This window comes from Bemisia tabaci, chromosome 7 (genome assembly GCF_918797505.1).
Source record: "Bemisia tabaci chromosome 7, PGI_BMITA_v3".
Taxonomy (NCBI): domain Eukaryota; kingdom Metazoa; phylum Arthropoda; class Insecta; order Hemiptera; family Aleyrodidae; genus Bemisia; species Bemisia tabaci.
In genome coordinates, this window is record NC_092799.1 from 23,877,482 (window position 1) to 23,892,294 (window position 14,813).

General features: G+C 40.2%; 1 protein-coding gene across 1 annotated transcript in view; it reads right to left on the reverse strand.

The window, feature by feature from the left end:
* ds (dachsous cadherin-related 1) overlaps window positions 1-14,813 on the reverse strand; it is a 392,936-nt gene that overhangs the window by 10,704 nt on the left and 367,419 nt on the right. The window contains 7 exon segments of the mRNA XM_072302784.1: window positions 517-837; window positions 1,534-2,053; window positions 2,561-2,930; window positions 3,619-3,963; window positions 4,689-5,748; window positions 6,447-6,670; window positions 9,409-9,687. Of these exon segments, the coding sequence (XP_072158885.1) occupies window positions 517-837; window positions 1,534-2,053; window positions 2,561-2,930; window positions 3,619-3,963; window positions 4,689-5,748; window positions 6,447-6,670; window positions 9,409-9,687 (3,119 nt within the window).

The window sequence follows — 14,813 nt, forward strand, 5'->3', positions numbered from 1 at the left end:
ATACCTCCAAGAATACAGTTTGTAATTGACCTTCTCATTTTAGAGGCCTTTTTTTTCTCAAAAATTTAAAAGTGATGATCTTTTTAGGGCTCTGTACATAAAAGTTGCTGTAATTTTGCGTATGTGATTTTTACAGCTCTTTGCAAAAATATACGTGATTATGCCAGTCTTCCCATTTGGAAAACCCATTTTCTGAGCCTTCCCATTTTTGCAAATGACTAAACACAATCTGTCCAGTAGTGAGGTCAAGAAGTTTTTGCAGCTCAGCAAATTATCAATTTTTACATATATTCATTGTTCTCTCATTTCAACAAGTAATTTTTGATGTAGTGCAATTAAAAAAGTCTCCTTCCTAGTTTTTCACTTATATTACATTTTGTAGACTGGCTTGTGAAGAGAAAATAAAAATATGACACGAAGTCTGTGACGTCCCAGATGGAGACACCAGTTTTGCACTTCAGCAATCCAGATACTGAAAAGAAAATAAAAATAATAAAATTATTTGCATTACTATACCTGAATGACAAAAGTGCCCTTGTTGTTGCCTTCCCAAACAGTGGCCATGTAGTTATCCTGAGTGAATCGTGGAACATTGTCGTTTTGGTCGAGAACAAAGATGGTGAGTTCCGTATACCCGTAAAGAGGAACTCCATTATTGTCTGCCTGGGCAATGATGACCAAGTGTAACTCGGATTCTAGCTCATAATCCAACATATCAGGGTTGCTGATCCTGATGAGCCCGGTGTTGGAGTCGATATCAAAAATACTGTTTTCATCGCCATTGCCAATACTATAAACTATTCTTTGCCGTCTGCTGTCGCTCCTGAATGCTGAAACCTATGAGAAACAGTAATTCAAATGTTCATGTATTTTTGCTGTGAAAAAATTAAAATAATTGATTGTCCGATGTGAAAAATTAGAATTCGGGGTGATTAACAGGCTGTAATTGACAATACATCATGATAGTGCTGGGAGCTTTCTTTTTTTTCCAGCCACGAATTGCCTATAAATCTGCACTACGAAAAATTTTTGACCATTAAATGGCACTTAATTCATAGCTCAATTTTTGAAGATTTAACGGTTCTAAATTTTGTAAATAATTATTGCAAAATATCTTCTCTTGCACAAAGGAACTGTCTCGCTGTATCTTACCTGTTGTACCTTGTCTGCGCTGTTTCAGTATTTCTACAAAACTTGTATTTTTTCATAAGAGAACCATCACAAAAATTAATCTTAAAATTTCAGAGTCTGTTTTAACAAGTTGAAGGAAAAATCACTCCCAATTTCAGGAAAATACACAGGACAGTCTTCATACAAACAAATAACATGTGAGTAAGAAATACAGAAAGATGTAAATTGCTAACTATGAAAACCATTTTAATTTGTTTCTACACCCAATTTTTTAGCATAATTGACTATTGTATGCATTTTATTGCAATTTTTCATGAGGGCTGAAATTACGAAAAAACTTAAAAAGGGCTCTTAAGGGCCCTTTGAATGATTAAACAAATTTGACTAAGGATGATATCATACCTGGCAGACTTGCTTCCCAGCAGGAGAGTTTTCTGGAAGATGAGCAACATAAGAGGTGTTTTGGAACCTGATTGATGGCATGCCCTCTGGTGTTTCTCCGATCCTAATTTCAACCAAGCCTGAGGTACTCAACGGAGGATTTCCTTTGTCTGTCGCTATGACCTCCAGATGATACAGTTTTCCCACATCGATCGAAAGACTAGACATGGCAGAGATAGAGCCCGTGTTGGGGTTGATATGGAACTTGTTGCTTGATGATTCACTGGAGAACCGATAAACAATCTCTGCGTTTGTTCCTTCATCTTTGTCCTCTGCAGTAACTTTGAAGAAATCATGCCCTGGTTGGGTGTAGGCAGGTATGTCCACAAAAAAGGGATAGCGGGAAAATTTTGGCCTGTTATCGTTCACATCTTCGATCATGATTGTTACTGGAACCTTGCTTAAGCGCACATCGTAACGTCCACTGTCTGTAGCGACCACTTGGAAATTATGAACACTCTGTTTCTCACGATCAAAGAGCCTGGCGAAAGAGAAAACCAAATTGTAATATTTTTCTAAAAATGACAATGATATTTTCAGAGGAAGATGGAAGTTAACTGAGACCCATTTGACGTTGGTATTGGACCCCTTTGGTATTGCAAAAGCTAGAATTAAAATACTGAAATTTTTCCCGGAGTAAAAATTCAATGGGTACCGAGTAAAATCTTTGACTTTGAGATACAAATACCTCTTTAGATTGATTCTGTTTACATGTGAATAAAAGATAAATACTTGTCATTAATTTACTCCGTTAATAAAGTCCTTATACAGGTTTTAAGATTTTATTACTCTGATAGATGTGAAGAAGTACTTGAGCAAAATGTCAACCATTAACAAAAAGAATTTTTCTTAATAAAGTTTGATATCATGCACTCATCTTGTTTCCTCTATTCCAAATACTTTAATGATTACAGTTAAATCAGGGATGAGACTGAGAAGTTGTAAAAGTCTTGTTTTTTCTGGAAGCTTTGATACTAAGATGACTTACCCGGTGGTTGTGATAGCTCCTGTTTTATTGTCAATCTTGAACAACCAGTGACTTTCATTCGTGAGAGAGTAGATTAACTTGGAATTCAAGCCAATGTCTGCGTCCAACGCTTTCACTGTAAGGACAGTTGTACCGATCGGAGTATTTTCAGAAATGCTCGCTTTGTAAGATTTCTGCACAAAATTTGGGTCATTGTCATTTTGATCCTCGACGTAGACAGTGATGTTACAATAACCATGAAGAGATGTTGCTCCTTTATCTTGAGCTGTGATAATGAGATTGTATTTGGCGACTGTTTCTCTATCCAGTGGTCGTGCGGTTAGCTCTCCACTGTGTGGATCAATGTTGAATTTATTTCCGATATTACCTCCTGAAAGTAAAAAAAAAATATTGAGTGAAATGAACAGGACTGTTTCCTTGGTACAAGTATTTTGATGACGGAACAAAAAGATGAAACTATGACCTCAAAAATAAGGTAATGAGCCTTTTTATGACCAAAAAAAAGTCATTTAAAATTAACTGAGAGTTGGAATAATAAATTAAATTATTTGAACGTAAGATTATTAAAGAAAACTTGTAGAAAATCAAGACCAGTACATATCAGTGATGGAATGGGACCAAAATAGTTAACCAAGAATACTGGTTCATTGTTTATTGTTTTTTGCTGAGTGAAGAGGAAAATCCAGTTCATAATTACCCTAAATATAGACCAGCCCCCAGGAATTTTTCCAAAATTACAAAATAATACACAAGTAAATTTTATCACATATTAATGACAAACTCGACAAAAACATTGCAGCCCCTGGGCAGCCCTTGAGCAGGCCCTGGTCATTTTCATGAACTCGGTATACCGCTCTACTTAGTTTGTCATTTTGTCCTTTCACTAACAATTCATGGAATCCGTCACCCTTCTGTTCATTAATAGTACAGTCTTGTAATAAATCTGATTACGAATTACTAAAATTGAATGAAAAATCCATAAGAGCTTTATACAAACAGATCTGAAGTGTTTAGCAACTGTAAACTAAGTTCGATAACTGTGCTTTGAGGAAACTTACCAGAAATACTGTATGTGATGTCACCGTTTGACCCAGCGTCCAAGTCATATGCTACAACAGTGTGTATCACAGAGAGGTCACTATTCTCAGGCAGGCTCAATGGGTAGCATGAACCCGGCTTGAAAAATGGAACATGATCGTTCACATCGATAACGTTCACTGTGATGCTGGCAACGTCAAATTGGAGAGAGGAGGAGTCTGTTACGTAGACAGGAATAACGTATTGGTCCTTCAGTTCTCGATCGAGACTGTTTTGTAAAATGACATTTCCATGGACTGGATCAACTGAGAATCTGTCGTCAGCTACACCCCGTGGGATTGCGTAAGTCAAGTTTCCAGAGCCATCTGTGAAAAATCATCGATCAGGATTAGTTCCAATCTTGCGGAAATAAACTATTAGACAGGATATAAAATTGAGCATGAAAATGTGTTTCCGTACCGAAACTTTACAGATAATATGGTGGCTGCATTAAATATTTCTGAATTCGACTTGAGACTAAGATAATACCATTTTTTGACTGCATCGATTCACACTTGATGTTGACAAAAAAAAATCCAAGTGCACTGTTTAGATCAACCACTGAACTAATACCAATATATTTTGAAATGGAAGAATTTTCTGGTATGCTGACTTTTTTTTTGACAGAATTAGAAGAGGTGCACTGCATTGAGGGGGACTTTAATGTGAGTAAAACTGTACATTTTTATACCGTTATTACTGGGGAACTTGTTCTTTTTAGGATGAGATCTGGAGAGTAGAGTGCTTTTTGAAGACTAAATGTTCAATTGAAGAATAAGTAGTTTTAAAACCATAATGCTCTGATAAGAACAGATAAGTTGATTAAATGTAATTTTTAATTTTCCCCCTTTCTTAAAGTTGCCCAAGGGATAAGTCACACATACAGTACTAAGAATAAGTTTTTACTGCATGTGCATTGATTTTTTATTATGTTATTCATTTGTGCTGACCGGAAGAATAAACTTAAATGAGAATTTCAGGTCTCTTGTGCTTTTAAATTAAGTTTCATTGAAAAACTAGACAAAACCAACAGAGATAAAAATTAACATACTTCCTCCAAGAGCTGAATATCTTGCAACCACTTTCACCACAGTGTGTCCAGTCGGCATGTCTTCTGGAATACTGGCTTGGTAGGTTGGCAACACAAATTTCGGAGGAGCTTCAGATACAGGCTTCAAAAGGATATTCACTGAGATGGAGGTGTGGCGCTTGTGAGGAGACCCATGATCACTGGCTGTAATATTGATCGTGAAACGTCCTCCTGACTTTCGGTTGCTTTCGAAAGACCTCCTCAAACTGACAACACCTGTGTCACGGTCAATGATAAACATTTCATCATCATTGCCACCAGTAATTGAGTAAGACACACGGCCATTGTTATCAGAATCTTTATCCACAGCGATGGCTTTCAAGATGACGGTCTTCGGTTCAGCCAAGTCCGAAGCATAGATGGTTTTCGATACGGGTGACACGAAAACAGGTGCATTGTCATTAGTGTCTTTGATCATGATTTTTGCAGTCAACGTTGTTGTCAACCTCTCAGACATATTCAAAGCTTGATCTGTAGCTTTCACGATCAAAATATAGGAAGAAACAGTTTCATGATCCACTGACGAGATTAATGTCAAAGTGCCAGTGAGAGGATCAACAGAGAACTTGCTCTCAGTTTCCGGATATTGATGAACCAATCCATAACGGAGGTCGCTGTTGGATCCAAAATCTCTATCCCTTGCTGTGAAGTTCCAAACAGCAAAACCGACAGGTGCATCTTCTGGGATTGAAATTGAAATGGGGTTTGTATCCCAGTGAGGAGCATTGTCATTTACATCAGTAATTTCTACTCTCACCGTAACAGCACTGCTTTGAGGATTTGTGCTGGTACTTGTGTCCAGGGCTCGGACTTCTAACCGATATTCTGAGTGAATCTCACGGTCCAATTGACGTGATACAACCAGTGATCCAGAGCTCCGATCCATGTCAAAAATATCTTCTGAGTTTGAGGGAGAAAGCGAACTGAGAGTATACATTACATGTCCTCCTCCAGCGCGACCTGAGGTGTCTGAAGTTACGATGTTGCCGACAATGAAACCTATCGGAGCATCTTCTCGCACCTGAAAGAACAATAGAAACTTTATAAAATAGAGGACAGGGAAAAACTTTTGTCATTCAAATACATATGTAAATACATTTTTTCTCTCCTGTTTAGTAGAATGAAAAGAGTGATGAAAAATCCCTTCTGAACTAGGTGTATATCGGACTCCATTCAAGGAAACTCCTCAAAGATATCTAGCTTGGAATTGATACAAGAATATGGTTTACGTAACGTGCTTGATGTTCCCAGAGTCCTGCAGAATCTCCAGAGCTTCCCTAGTCACTTATGGCTTCATTTTCTTGGCTCCATATTGAACACAGTAACGCTAGAATTTATGTAAGCATAGGGACACATCTTTAATGCAAAATTTTGAAATTTTTGATACTGTTTTGCTTGATTTTTTTCCAGAAAAGCCAACTCTAAGGGATGACTGATGTTTTCATGGTGTAATGTTTTTCTTCAGTTGAAATTGTTGGGGGTGACATTATTAGTGACGAATGGTGAGTGAGCGCTTAGTTTTTGAAAGGTAAAATTTGACTAGGTACATTTTGGAGTTAGGAACTAAAGTGTCTGACCCATTTGTAAAAGCACCTATCAACAAAGGAAAACTAATGGCGATTACATAGTTCCTTAAGTGTGCTGAAAATTGTAATTCGTAATTACAAAATGCGGTTCAATTTCAAGTCAGAGATACGAGAGGTGGTGATTTGTGCATACCTTGAAAGATAAACTGGAGCTTGTGAAGGTTGGTCGGTTATCGGCTAAATCAAGAACCTCCACACGAAGTAGTCTGACCGTTTGTTTTGGAGGAGTTCCATTGTCAGATGCAGAAACTGCCAGGCGATAAACGGTTTTTTCTTCATGATCTAAAACGGTTTTAGTACGTACTACTCCAGAAAGGCTATCGATTGTGAAGACATTAAAACCATCAGAGTCACGATCTAAAGAACAAAATATGATTCATCGCATTAGACATTGCAAAAGAAGATATAAAAAAATTAACTTAAGAATGAGGTACCTACTCTACCCACTTTTAATAAAACCATCAAAATATTGTCTAAAAGCATTCTTTATTCATAATTTAGTACGAAATTGTTACCTGATGAAATACATAAAATGAGAGGAGCAGGAGAAAATATAAGTACATGCTAGGGTTGTCTATCTAGGTTACACTAGTGCATACTAAGTAGGTCTACTTAATTCAAAAATCAAAACACGAAGATTACAATTGAAGTTACTCGCCTGCCAGACATCGCGCCCGACCAAAATTCGTGATACAACTATTTAAACGCCGGAGCCGCTCAAATTGTATCCATCGCGTTGAAGGCGAACTTGGTTTCTCGCTCTCGTTTTTAGTTCATCAGATATGATCGCGAGAGCAGCACATTCTATCTTTCACAATTTATCTCAATTTCATTATCATTATTGTTTTCTACGGGGAGATTTGAGGAGGTAAAAATTACTGGACGTTTTGCTGCGATGCTCTTTAAAAACAAGAAGATTAAACGAGAACACTCGCCTCTCGGACATCGCGCTGGATTAACATTCTTGATACAACTATTTGAACTCCTAGGCCGCTCAAATTGTATCCATCGAGTTGAAGGCGAACTTGATTACTCGTTTTCGTTTTCAATTGAGGGGCTTGGAGGACAAAGCGTATAAGTGCAGTTTTTGCTATTTCAAGAAATACGTGTTTGAAGTTTCAAAATTACATGGATCCTCATGGCGGAGAGAAAGTTCTAACTGACTTTTTGATGCTTACAGAGTGGAATCTGGGAGCGAATTTTTCACTAAAAGCACTAAAACTAGTTTTACTGAAATCATTTTTATCTCAATTTTTCAAAAACTGCACTTATTCGCCTTGTCCTCCAAGCCCCTCAATCAAGTATTAAGTTATGAGTGCGATATTACCTATTGTTGCACAAAAATATACGTTTTCAATAGAAAACACAAAATTGTCCTCGAAAAGTGTTGAAAAGAGAAGAAACGTGACATTTAAAGAAGAAAAAATTCGCTAAGAAGATACTTTGAAAAAAAAATTGCAAAAGCTCATTGCTTTTTTATAAAAAAATCTGACGGTTAATGTAGGAAACATTAACTATTTGCAAGTAGAAAGTTTCCACCTACCATTGACGGAGCCAGCAAATTGTCTTTTTTCCATTGAAACCTATGGAAAAGTATCGATTCTTGGAGGGGCCAGGTGCTCCGACAAGAATCGATTATTCAGCATAGGTTTAAATGGAGAAAACCCGGTGTTGCCAAATTGCTGGATCCGCTTCTGCCACCCACTCGAAGAGAAATACTGAGACGAATGAGAGAGAAGGAGGAAAAGGGAGGCTTAGAAATAAAGACTTAATTTCCACGGGTTTGGAGTCGGGACACAATTTTCGCGGAATGAAACTCGGGTGCCTCATAAATTGCTCCCCGAGTAAAATGCTTGGCACAAGTCTCCCGCGTTCATGAGTCTCCAATCAACATAATCGGAGCGGCCGGGTAGGTATGCACCTATGCACCTCCGGGCATGTTGAACACTCATAATGCACCGTGCTAAAACGCAGCGGGGAAACAGACGAAAGGACGGGGGAAGAAAGTGCATGCGTAAAAATCGGTCAAGGCGCACACGAATGTATGCTAATGGGTAGCCGGCTATTCGTGGGAAGTAGCATTGCCAAGTTTTCTAGCCATCCTGGGCCCTGGGAGCTTTGGGGTACAATTTACACGTCGAAGGCAATGCTCTTGCGCCTCACCGTTCCACGACTCATCACAATCTGCGGGCTGATTGTTGAAATCGGTAGACAAAGCGATAGACAAAGAAGACAAAAAGGATTTAAAGTTGAATGTGAAGTTTTGAAAAGTTGAATGTGACGTCACATTCAACTTTCCGTTCAATTTTCCATCAAATTGTCGTTTTCTCGCGTCAGTATCACATTATACAACTTTCCATTACGACAAGTTGCGTCCAAGAATTGAATGAAAAGTTTGATAGTGTGAATTGGACTTTACCGAAGAAGTCCTCGATTTGAATAAGAGGAGCCCTGGAGCCTCTTCAATCAATAGATAGGCAACAAATACGAAACTCCAATGCAAGAGCGTGTCGACGGAGTGTCGGCAATCACATAACTCGGTTTGCGACGCAGCAGACTTCCCGTCATACTTTATTTTTTAAAAACGGAAAACTACTCAACGGCAACTCTTTAAAACTGCCGTGATTTTTCTTCTCTGTGCGAAGAAAATTCTGCATAAACTTACAGGAATGATGTAAATTTGTCTCTTCTAAAAAAAATAACATACAGGCGGAGATTTTCAGGCACCGCCAACGAGATATGGACTGCGTTAAGCAGAAAGGAACCAAGCCACATCCGCTACTGCCAAATTTAATACAGCAATTTAATTTTTTACAAGAGAACGTTTTGGCGGATTCCTTTGACATTTTTGAGAAGATTTGCTTCGTACTCCGCAGGAAATTCACTGAAATTTGCAGAAAAATCCGCAAAACCATTCTTGGGTAAAAAATTAAATTGCCCAATTAAATTTGGTAATAGTTCCTTTCTGTTTAACGCGGTCCATATGTGATTGCGGACTTGTGCCGTCGATGCAGCAATGGTTTGAAGAAGTAATCGCGATTGATCGAATCAGTGCAACTAAGGGGTGAGGGATGAAGGGCTGAGGGTGGGCTTACTTTTGAGGATGGCGTAGGAGATGGTGGCGTTGTTGCCGTCGTCCCTGTCGACGGCCCTGATCTTGACGACCTCGGTGCCGGGCGGCTGCTCTTCGCGGACGCTGATGACGTCCTCCTGCGGGTCGACCAGGTCGGGGGCGTTGTCGTTGACGTCGGTCACCGTGATCTGGACGGCGACGCGGGCCGACCGCGGGGGACTCCCTTGGTCCCGCGCCTCCACCACCAGCTCGTGCAACGACTTCGTCTCCCGGTCCAGAGGGTCTCGGCTCGATATTTCACCTGGGAACAAACAACGCATCGTTTTAAACAAGTATTCATATCATAAGGAAGCTGATCATAGAGGAAAAAAGGAGGTATTTGCATTTCGGGCATCTTGGATTTTTTTGATGACGTAGGTCGGTACAGCGACTTTTATCATCGATTTTCTTGGAAATGGTGTAATTTATGGAAAAAAGTCATTCTATAAAAAGTGCTTGAAATTGTATCATGAGTTGATATAAGCAAAAAAATGGGACATTATGGTCCGTTTTTCATACTTCGAATTCCGGATTTCGCTGGCTAGGTTGTGACGACCTACGTCACAGGGTAAACAGACCTCAAAATGCAAACACCTCCTTCTTTTTCTCTATGGAAGCTGATCCTCTTCTCACAGGCTTGGACGTTGGAGCCCCTGATGTATGTCAGATGAGGACGTAGCGGAACTCTGAGGAAGAGGGAGGAGAAGACGAGGAGAAGAAACACGGAACGAGAGGAGGAGAAAGAAAAGAAAGAGGGAGGTTAAAAGGATAGGATTACGAAAAGGTGGGTCAAAGAAGGAGTGGACAAAGAAGAAAAAGAGGAAGTAGAAGAAAAAAAGAGGGAGGGGAGGAAGGAGAATAAGGAGGAGGAGAAAGGAGGAGGAGGAGAAGGAGGAGGAGAAGGAGGAGGAGAAGGAGAAGGAGGAGGAGGAGGAGGAGGAGAAGGTGGGGGAAAACGAAGAGTAAAGGGAAGATATCGGGATCTCGAACAGATTGTGTTGGGCATCGAGAACCATGAAACTGCCACTGAGAGAGTGACCGCTCCATTCGTGGGGGAACAATCATACAACGAATAACCCCCCCCCCCCCCCGAAATATATTCGTTTCATTTCGTTGTATTTGCATCAAAGCTACATTACGTGACGGGAAAGTCACAATTCTCCGACAAGCATTTTTATTTTTAACATTTTCATTAGGAATTAAACGGTTTGAACGAGCTCTTCACGGAAAAATACCTGACTTCGAGTTCCCATAAAAGTGAATTCGGTTTCAAAGAAAAACAAGGAAAGGAAAAAAACAAATCGATAACATGAATGAAAACTGAGGAAGAGCAGAAATAAACGTCCTCGTGAGACTTGCGACTTTTTCATCGTGAAATGGGCCACAGGCCCGGTAGAAAACAGGAAAACAATTTCAGTCGGCGGTGGGTACAATGATGGGGAGAAGGGGGGGGGGGGAGGGAAGGTGAAATATTTTCGGCAGTCAACGGCAATTTCGATAGGCAATTCAGGAGATAGCAGGCCTTCTTCCGAGCCGTGCTATGCTCGTTTGTATGATAATGTGGGCATCTGTATCGGATACAGCAGTTGTCGGGACCGGGATGAAATTTTCACGCATAAAATTAGCTCGAGTCCTTCGCAGGTATATTTCATTCCACTCCACGGCGTAGCTGAATCAGTCGATGTTAAAACCGCATAAGTTCTCCTTCTGATGGGCCTTGAGTTCCATAATATTGCCTGTATTTAGGGGCGCATCAGGTGTTCGTAATGTTCGATTTCAACATCGACCGATGTAGCTGTTTGCACAGGAGACTTTCCCACGCTGAAGTCTTCGCATCTGACGAAAAATTCAAGAGAAAAACATTCAGAAACGAATTCAGCTCGTTTTCTGTGATTTATATTTTTCGACTGTGAGGATTTGCAGGAGGGTTGAAGTAGCTTTGAAAATGATAAAACTTTCAGATAGCTCGAGGTTTGTAGAGCCGGCTTGCGATCACAAAGAGAGACATGACGGCAGAGGCGGATCCAGCAATTTGACAACACCGGATTTCGTCCATTTAAACCTATGCTAAATAATCGATTCTTGTCGGAGCTCCTGGCCCTTCCAAGAATCGATACATTTCCATGGGTTCAAATGGAGGAAAACAATGTTGCCATTTTGCTGGATCCGCCAATGCATGACGGCCGTCTTTTTTGCGTTCAATACCAACTATTGATTGCGCAATGAGTTCAGCGGGACTCAGAAAAAAAATTAACTCATACCGTTTTGAGCTTAATTTGTTGTAAATCGTCTCCAAGCAGTCAAAAATTCAATTTGAGAGAGAGCGATAAGTTCGAGGCAATGGAGGTCCACCGAGCGTCAAAGTTTCGACACTTCGAAGATCCCTCGGAGTCTGGAGGTATTCTGATTACACAGAGCTCATAACTCGAACGAAAAGGTGAAAAAAAAAAAAAACAAATCAATGCGCGTATTTCATGAGTGTAAAAATAAAATAAAATTTCAAGTTAATAAAATCACTTCGCAAATATGAGAGCATATCAACAGCTGGCGACACAATTTTTCGGACCTTAAATCGCGCGGAAGGCTGTCATTCTCAATCAGAGAAACATCGTTGCGAGCGAAATCAGGGCTCGTCGAATCAATTTTGGAAATATCGATAAAAGCGAAATTTATTGAAATCTCCGCTGAACCGATTACCGATCTCACTAACAGTCGGTCCTTTGAGACAGCGATTATTACACATATCCATCGAATGCCCGCTTTCATTGCAACACCAGTATCGAAAAGTTAATGATTCGAATCGGTCAATGTAAAAACCGAGCATGTGCGTTTCTCAAAGAACCCTGCATTCCGGAAGAATGAATGTGTTCTAGGGTTCATCGGATACAGAATTTAACATTGACCGGATGCTCTGTCATTGGGAGATAAGCCGAATTGGGCCGGCGCGGCGGACGATATAACGGTTGGGAGTTACGAGAAGACAATCCGCAATATTCCGGATGAATCGTTTTGCGATGAATCGATTGATTTGCTATTTAAACCGATGGAAAAGGATCGATTGTTAGGGTGTACCTCAGTAATCGATTCTTTACAATTGCTTCAGTTAGTAAATATTAATATTCGATGATTCACGCATTACTATATGCGAATCAATATCCGCGCAACAGGAATGAAAACCGCATGCAGGTTGGTGTTTTTTGCGAGGCGCGAGTGTGGGTGAAAGTGAAGCGAGGACTAGTTTCAAAACGTCTCCATTCATCGGTACAGCAGAGGCGTCCGTAATTCGCCGTCGAAATTTGAGTTTTTAATCCTCGTTCCGACCTACTGGCAGATTAATATAATCCGGAGGACATTAGACCCGATTCACCGATGATGCGTCGGAGTTAGACACACGCGCCTCAATTTTTCACTCGCGAATGTGTGGGCGTGTCATCCAGATCACGCTCCAACATTCCGCCACTTTCCTCCGACCGGAGACAATATATTACGAGACGATATTAGAAATCCCGCGATAAGAATCCGAGCGATATAATCGAGTGATGCAAAGGTATCTTAAATTCGGAGGTCAACGCTATTTTTTGCCGGCTCGTGGCTGATGAGCAACTTTCTGAGTGAAAACTCGAATAAAATTCGCCTGATGATGATTGATGAATGTCGGGGTAAGAACAGAGACAAGAGACCCTCCACTGGTATCTTGACAATGGTTGGAGCTTTTACTTTTAGGACTTCGACATTCAACTGTTGACCATACTAGTTGGATGGTCAACAACGTGTTGAGAATTTCGTTGCACTACAGCTTTTAAAGTTTCCGCATTTTGTCCGACTTTATCCATCGACTCGCTCCATTGTGCGGCGGGTATGGCACGTTAACGGCAGCACTAATAGTTGTGCATACTGGTTCATTAAAATTGACAAGAGAAAAGTTGTAAGAATTCAAATCTGCGCCATATTGATTTTATTGATTCTCTGTGTATGTTGGAGGTCACTCCGCTCCATCGCAGTCCTCTCCTCAACGTCCTTGTGTCGAAGAAAGTCCTACAAGGCGACAAGCTCTCAAAAAGTCTTGAAAACCGGGAAAAGTAATTTAATTTCACCCAACCATGAAAATTCGGGCAAAAGTCAGGGGACTCGTTACGCAACTCGGAAATGTTTTCTTGCCAAAACAACCATTTTTTTTTTTCGAGGAAGAGACAATTAGAGCAACAAAATTTTTTGAGAAGAATTTTCATCAGATATCATGACGGGGAAAAACGAAACCTAAATCATCGTAGGTCAAATGGAGAAACCCGATGTCTCATTAAATTTTTTATCATCAAAAGAGTCAAAAGAAATCAATTTTTCTGACCGCAGAAAAAAAAATCAATCGCACAGTATTCCATTATTTTCCTCTCGGTGATACACGCTTGCAGAGAGGGGAAAAAAGGATCACTTTGCGAATCATACTCTGCTGGTGAAAGAGCAGGCTCCACGGTCATCCATCTCTCTTTCTCACCATTCCTAACTCACGCGCTGGAGAAAGACAAAAATAAAGTTCAAAATCACGAGATGAACCCTCGCTTTCGTATTTACCAGCCACCATCGAAAGAGGGGCGGGGGGGGGGGGGGGGGTCGGCGGCAGGGACGAAGAAATTCTATGAGCTCTGGATTCGCTGCTGGACCGGTGTAGGAAATTGGAAAACGGAGGAAAAGCGAAACAAAAATAAAATGAGACAGAAAGGGAGAGTAGAGGGGGGGGGGGGGCGTTTGGTGTGAAGATGCAATAATTACGAAGCCGCGATACTCGGTTACGAGTTTCTTAGAATTCAACTACTGGGCGCGTTAATTGCGCTTGGAAAAAAAAGGATTCCGCAGTCTGCGGCGGATACCTTCGTCGCACGCTGGTCCAATACTTTTCCTCACTGAAAATCGAGATTGCGGACTGATTCAGCCAGTGATTCTTCGCCCTAAAAACTACTCCTTCTTGATGTCAACAACACTATTTAATGTAACATTCTACTGGAAAAAGAAAGAAAGAAAAAAGGAAGAGAAAACCAACTCTAAATGAGAGATTGACCCGGAGACTTAAACGCAACCGTAGGAAAGTTTGTTACCGACACTAATGGTGGGTAAATGGAGAATTTGCAAGTTTCTGAAAAACTTATGGGCAGTTACACTATTCAATGTAACATTTTACTGAAAAGAAAGAGAGAAATAAAATAAAAAAAGAAAATAGAAGATAGCAAAGATAGAAAAGATAGAAAGAAAGAAAGAAAGTAGTAGTAATATAATTTTATTTTGAAGCGGTGCTTTAGCATCTACGGCCATTTCCACCTTTAAAGCAGGCAGTAATAGTAATAAATTTACATGAAAGAAAGAGAGAAGGAAAGAAAGAAAGAAAAAACCGACTCG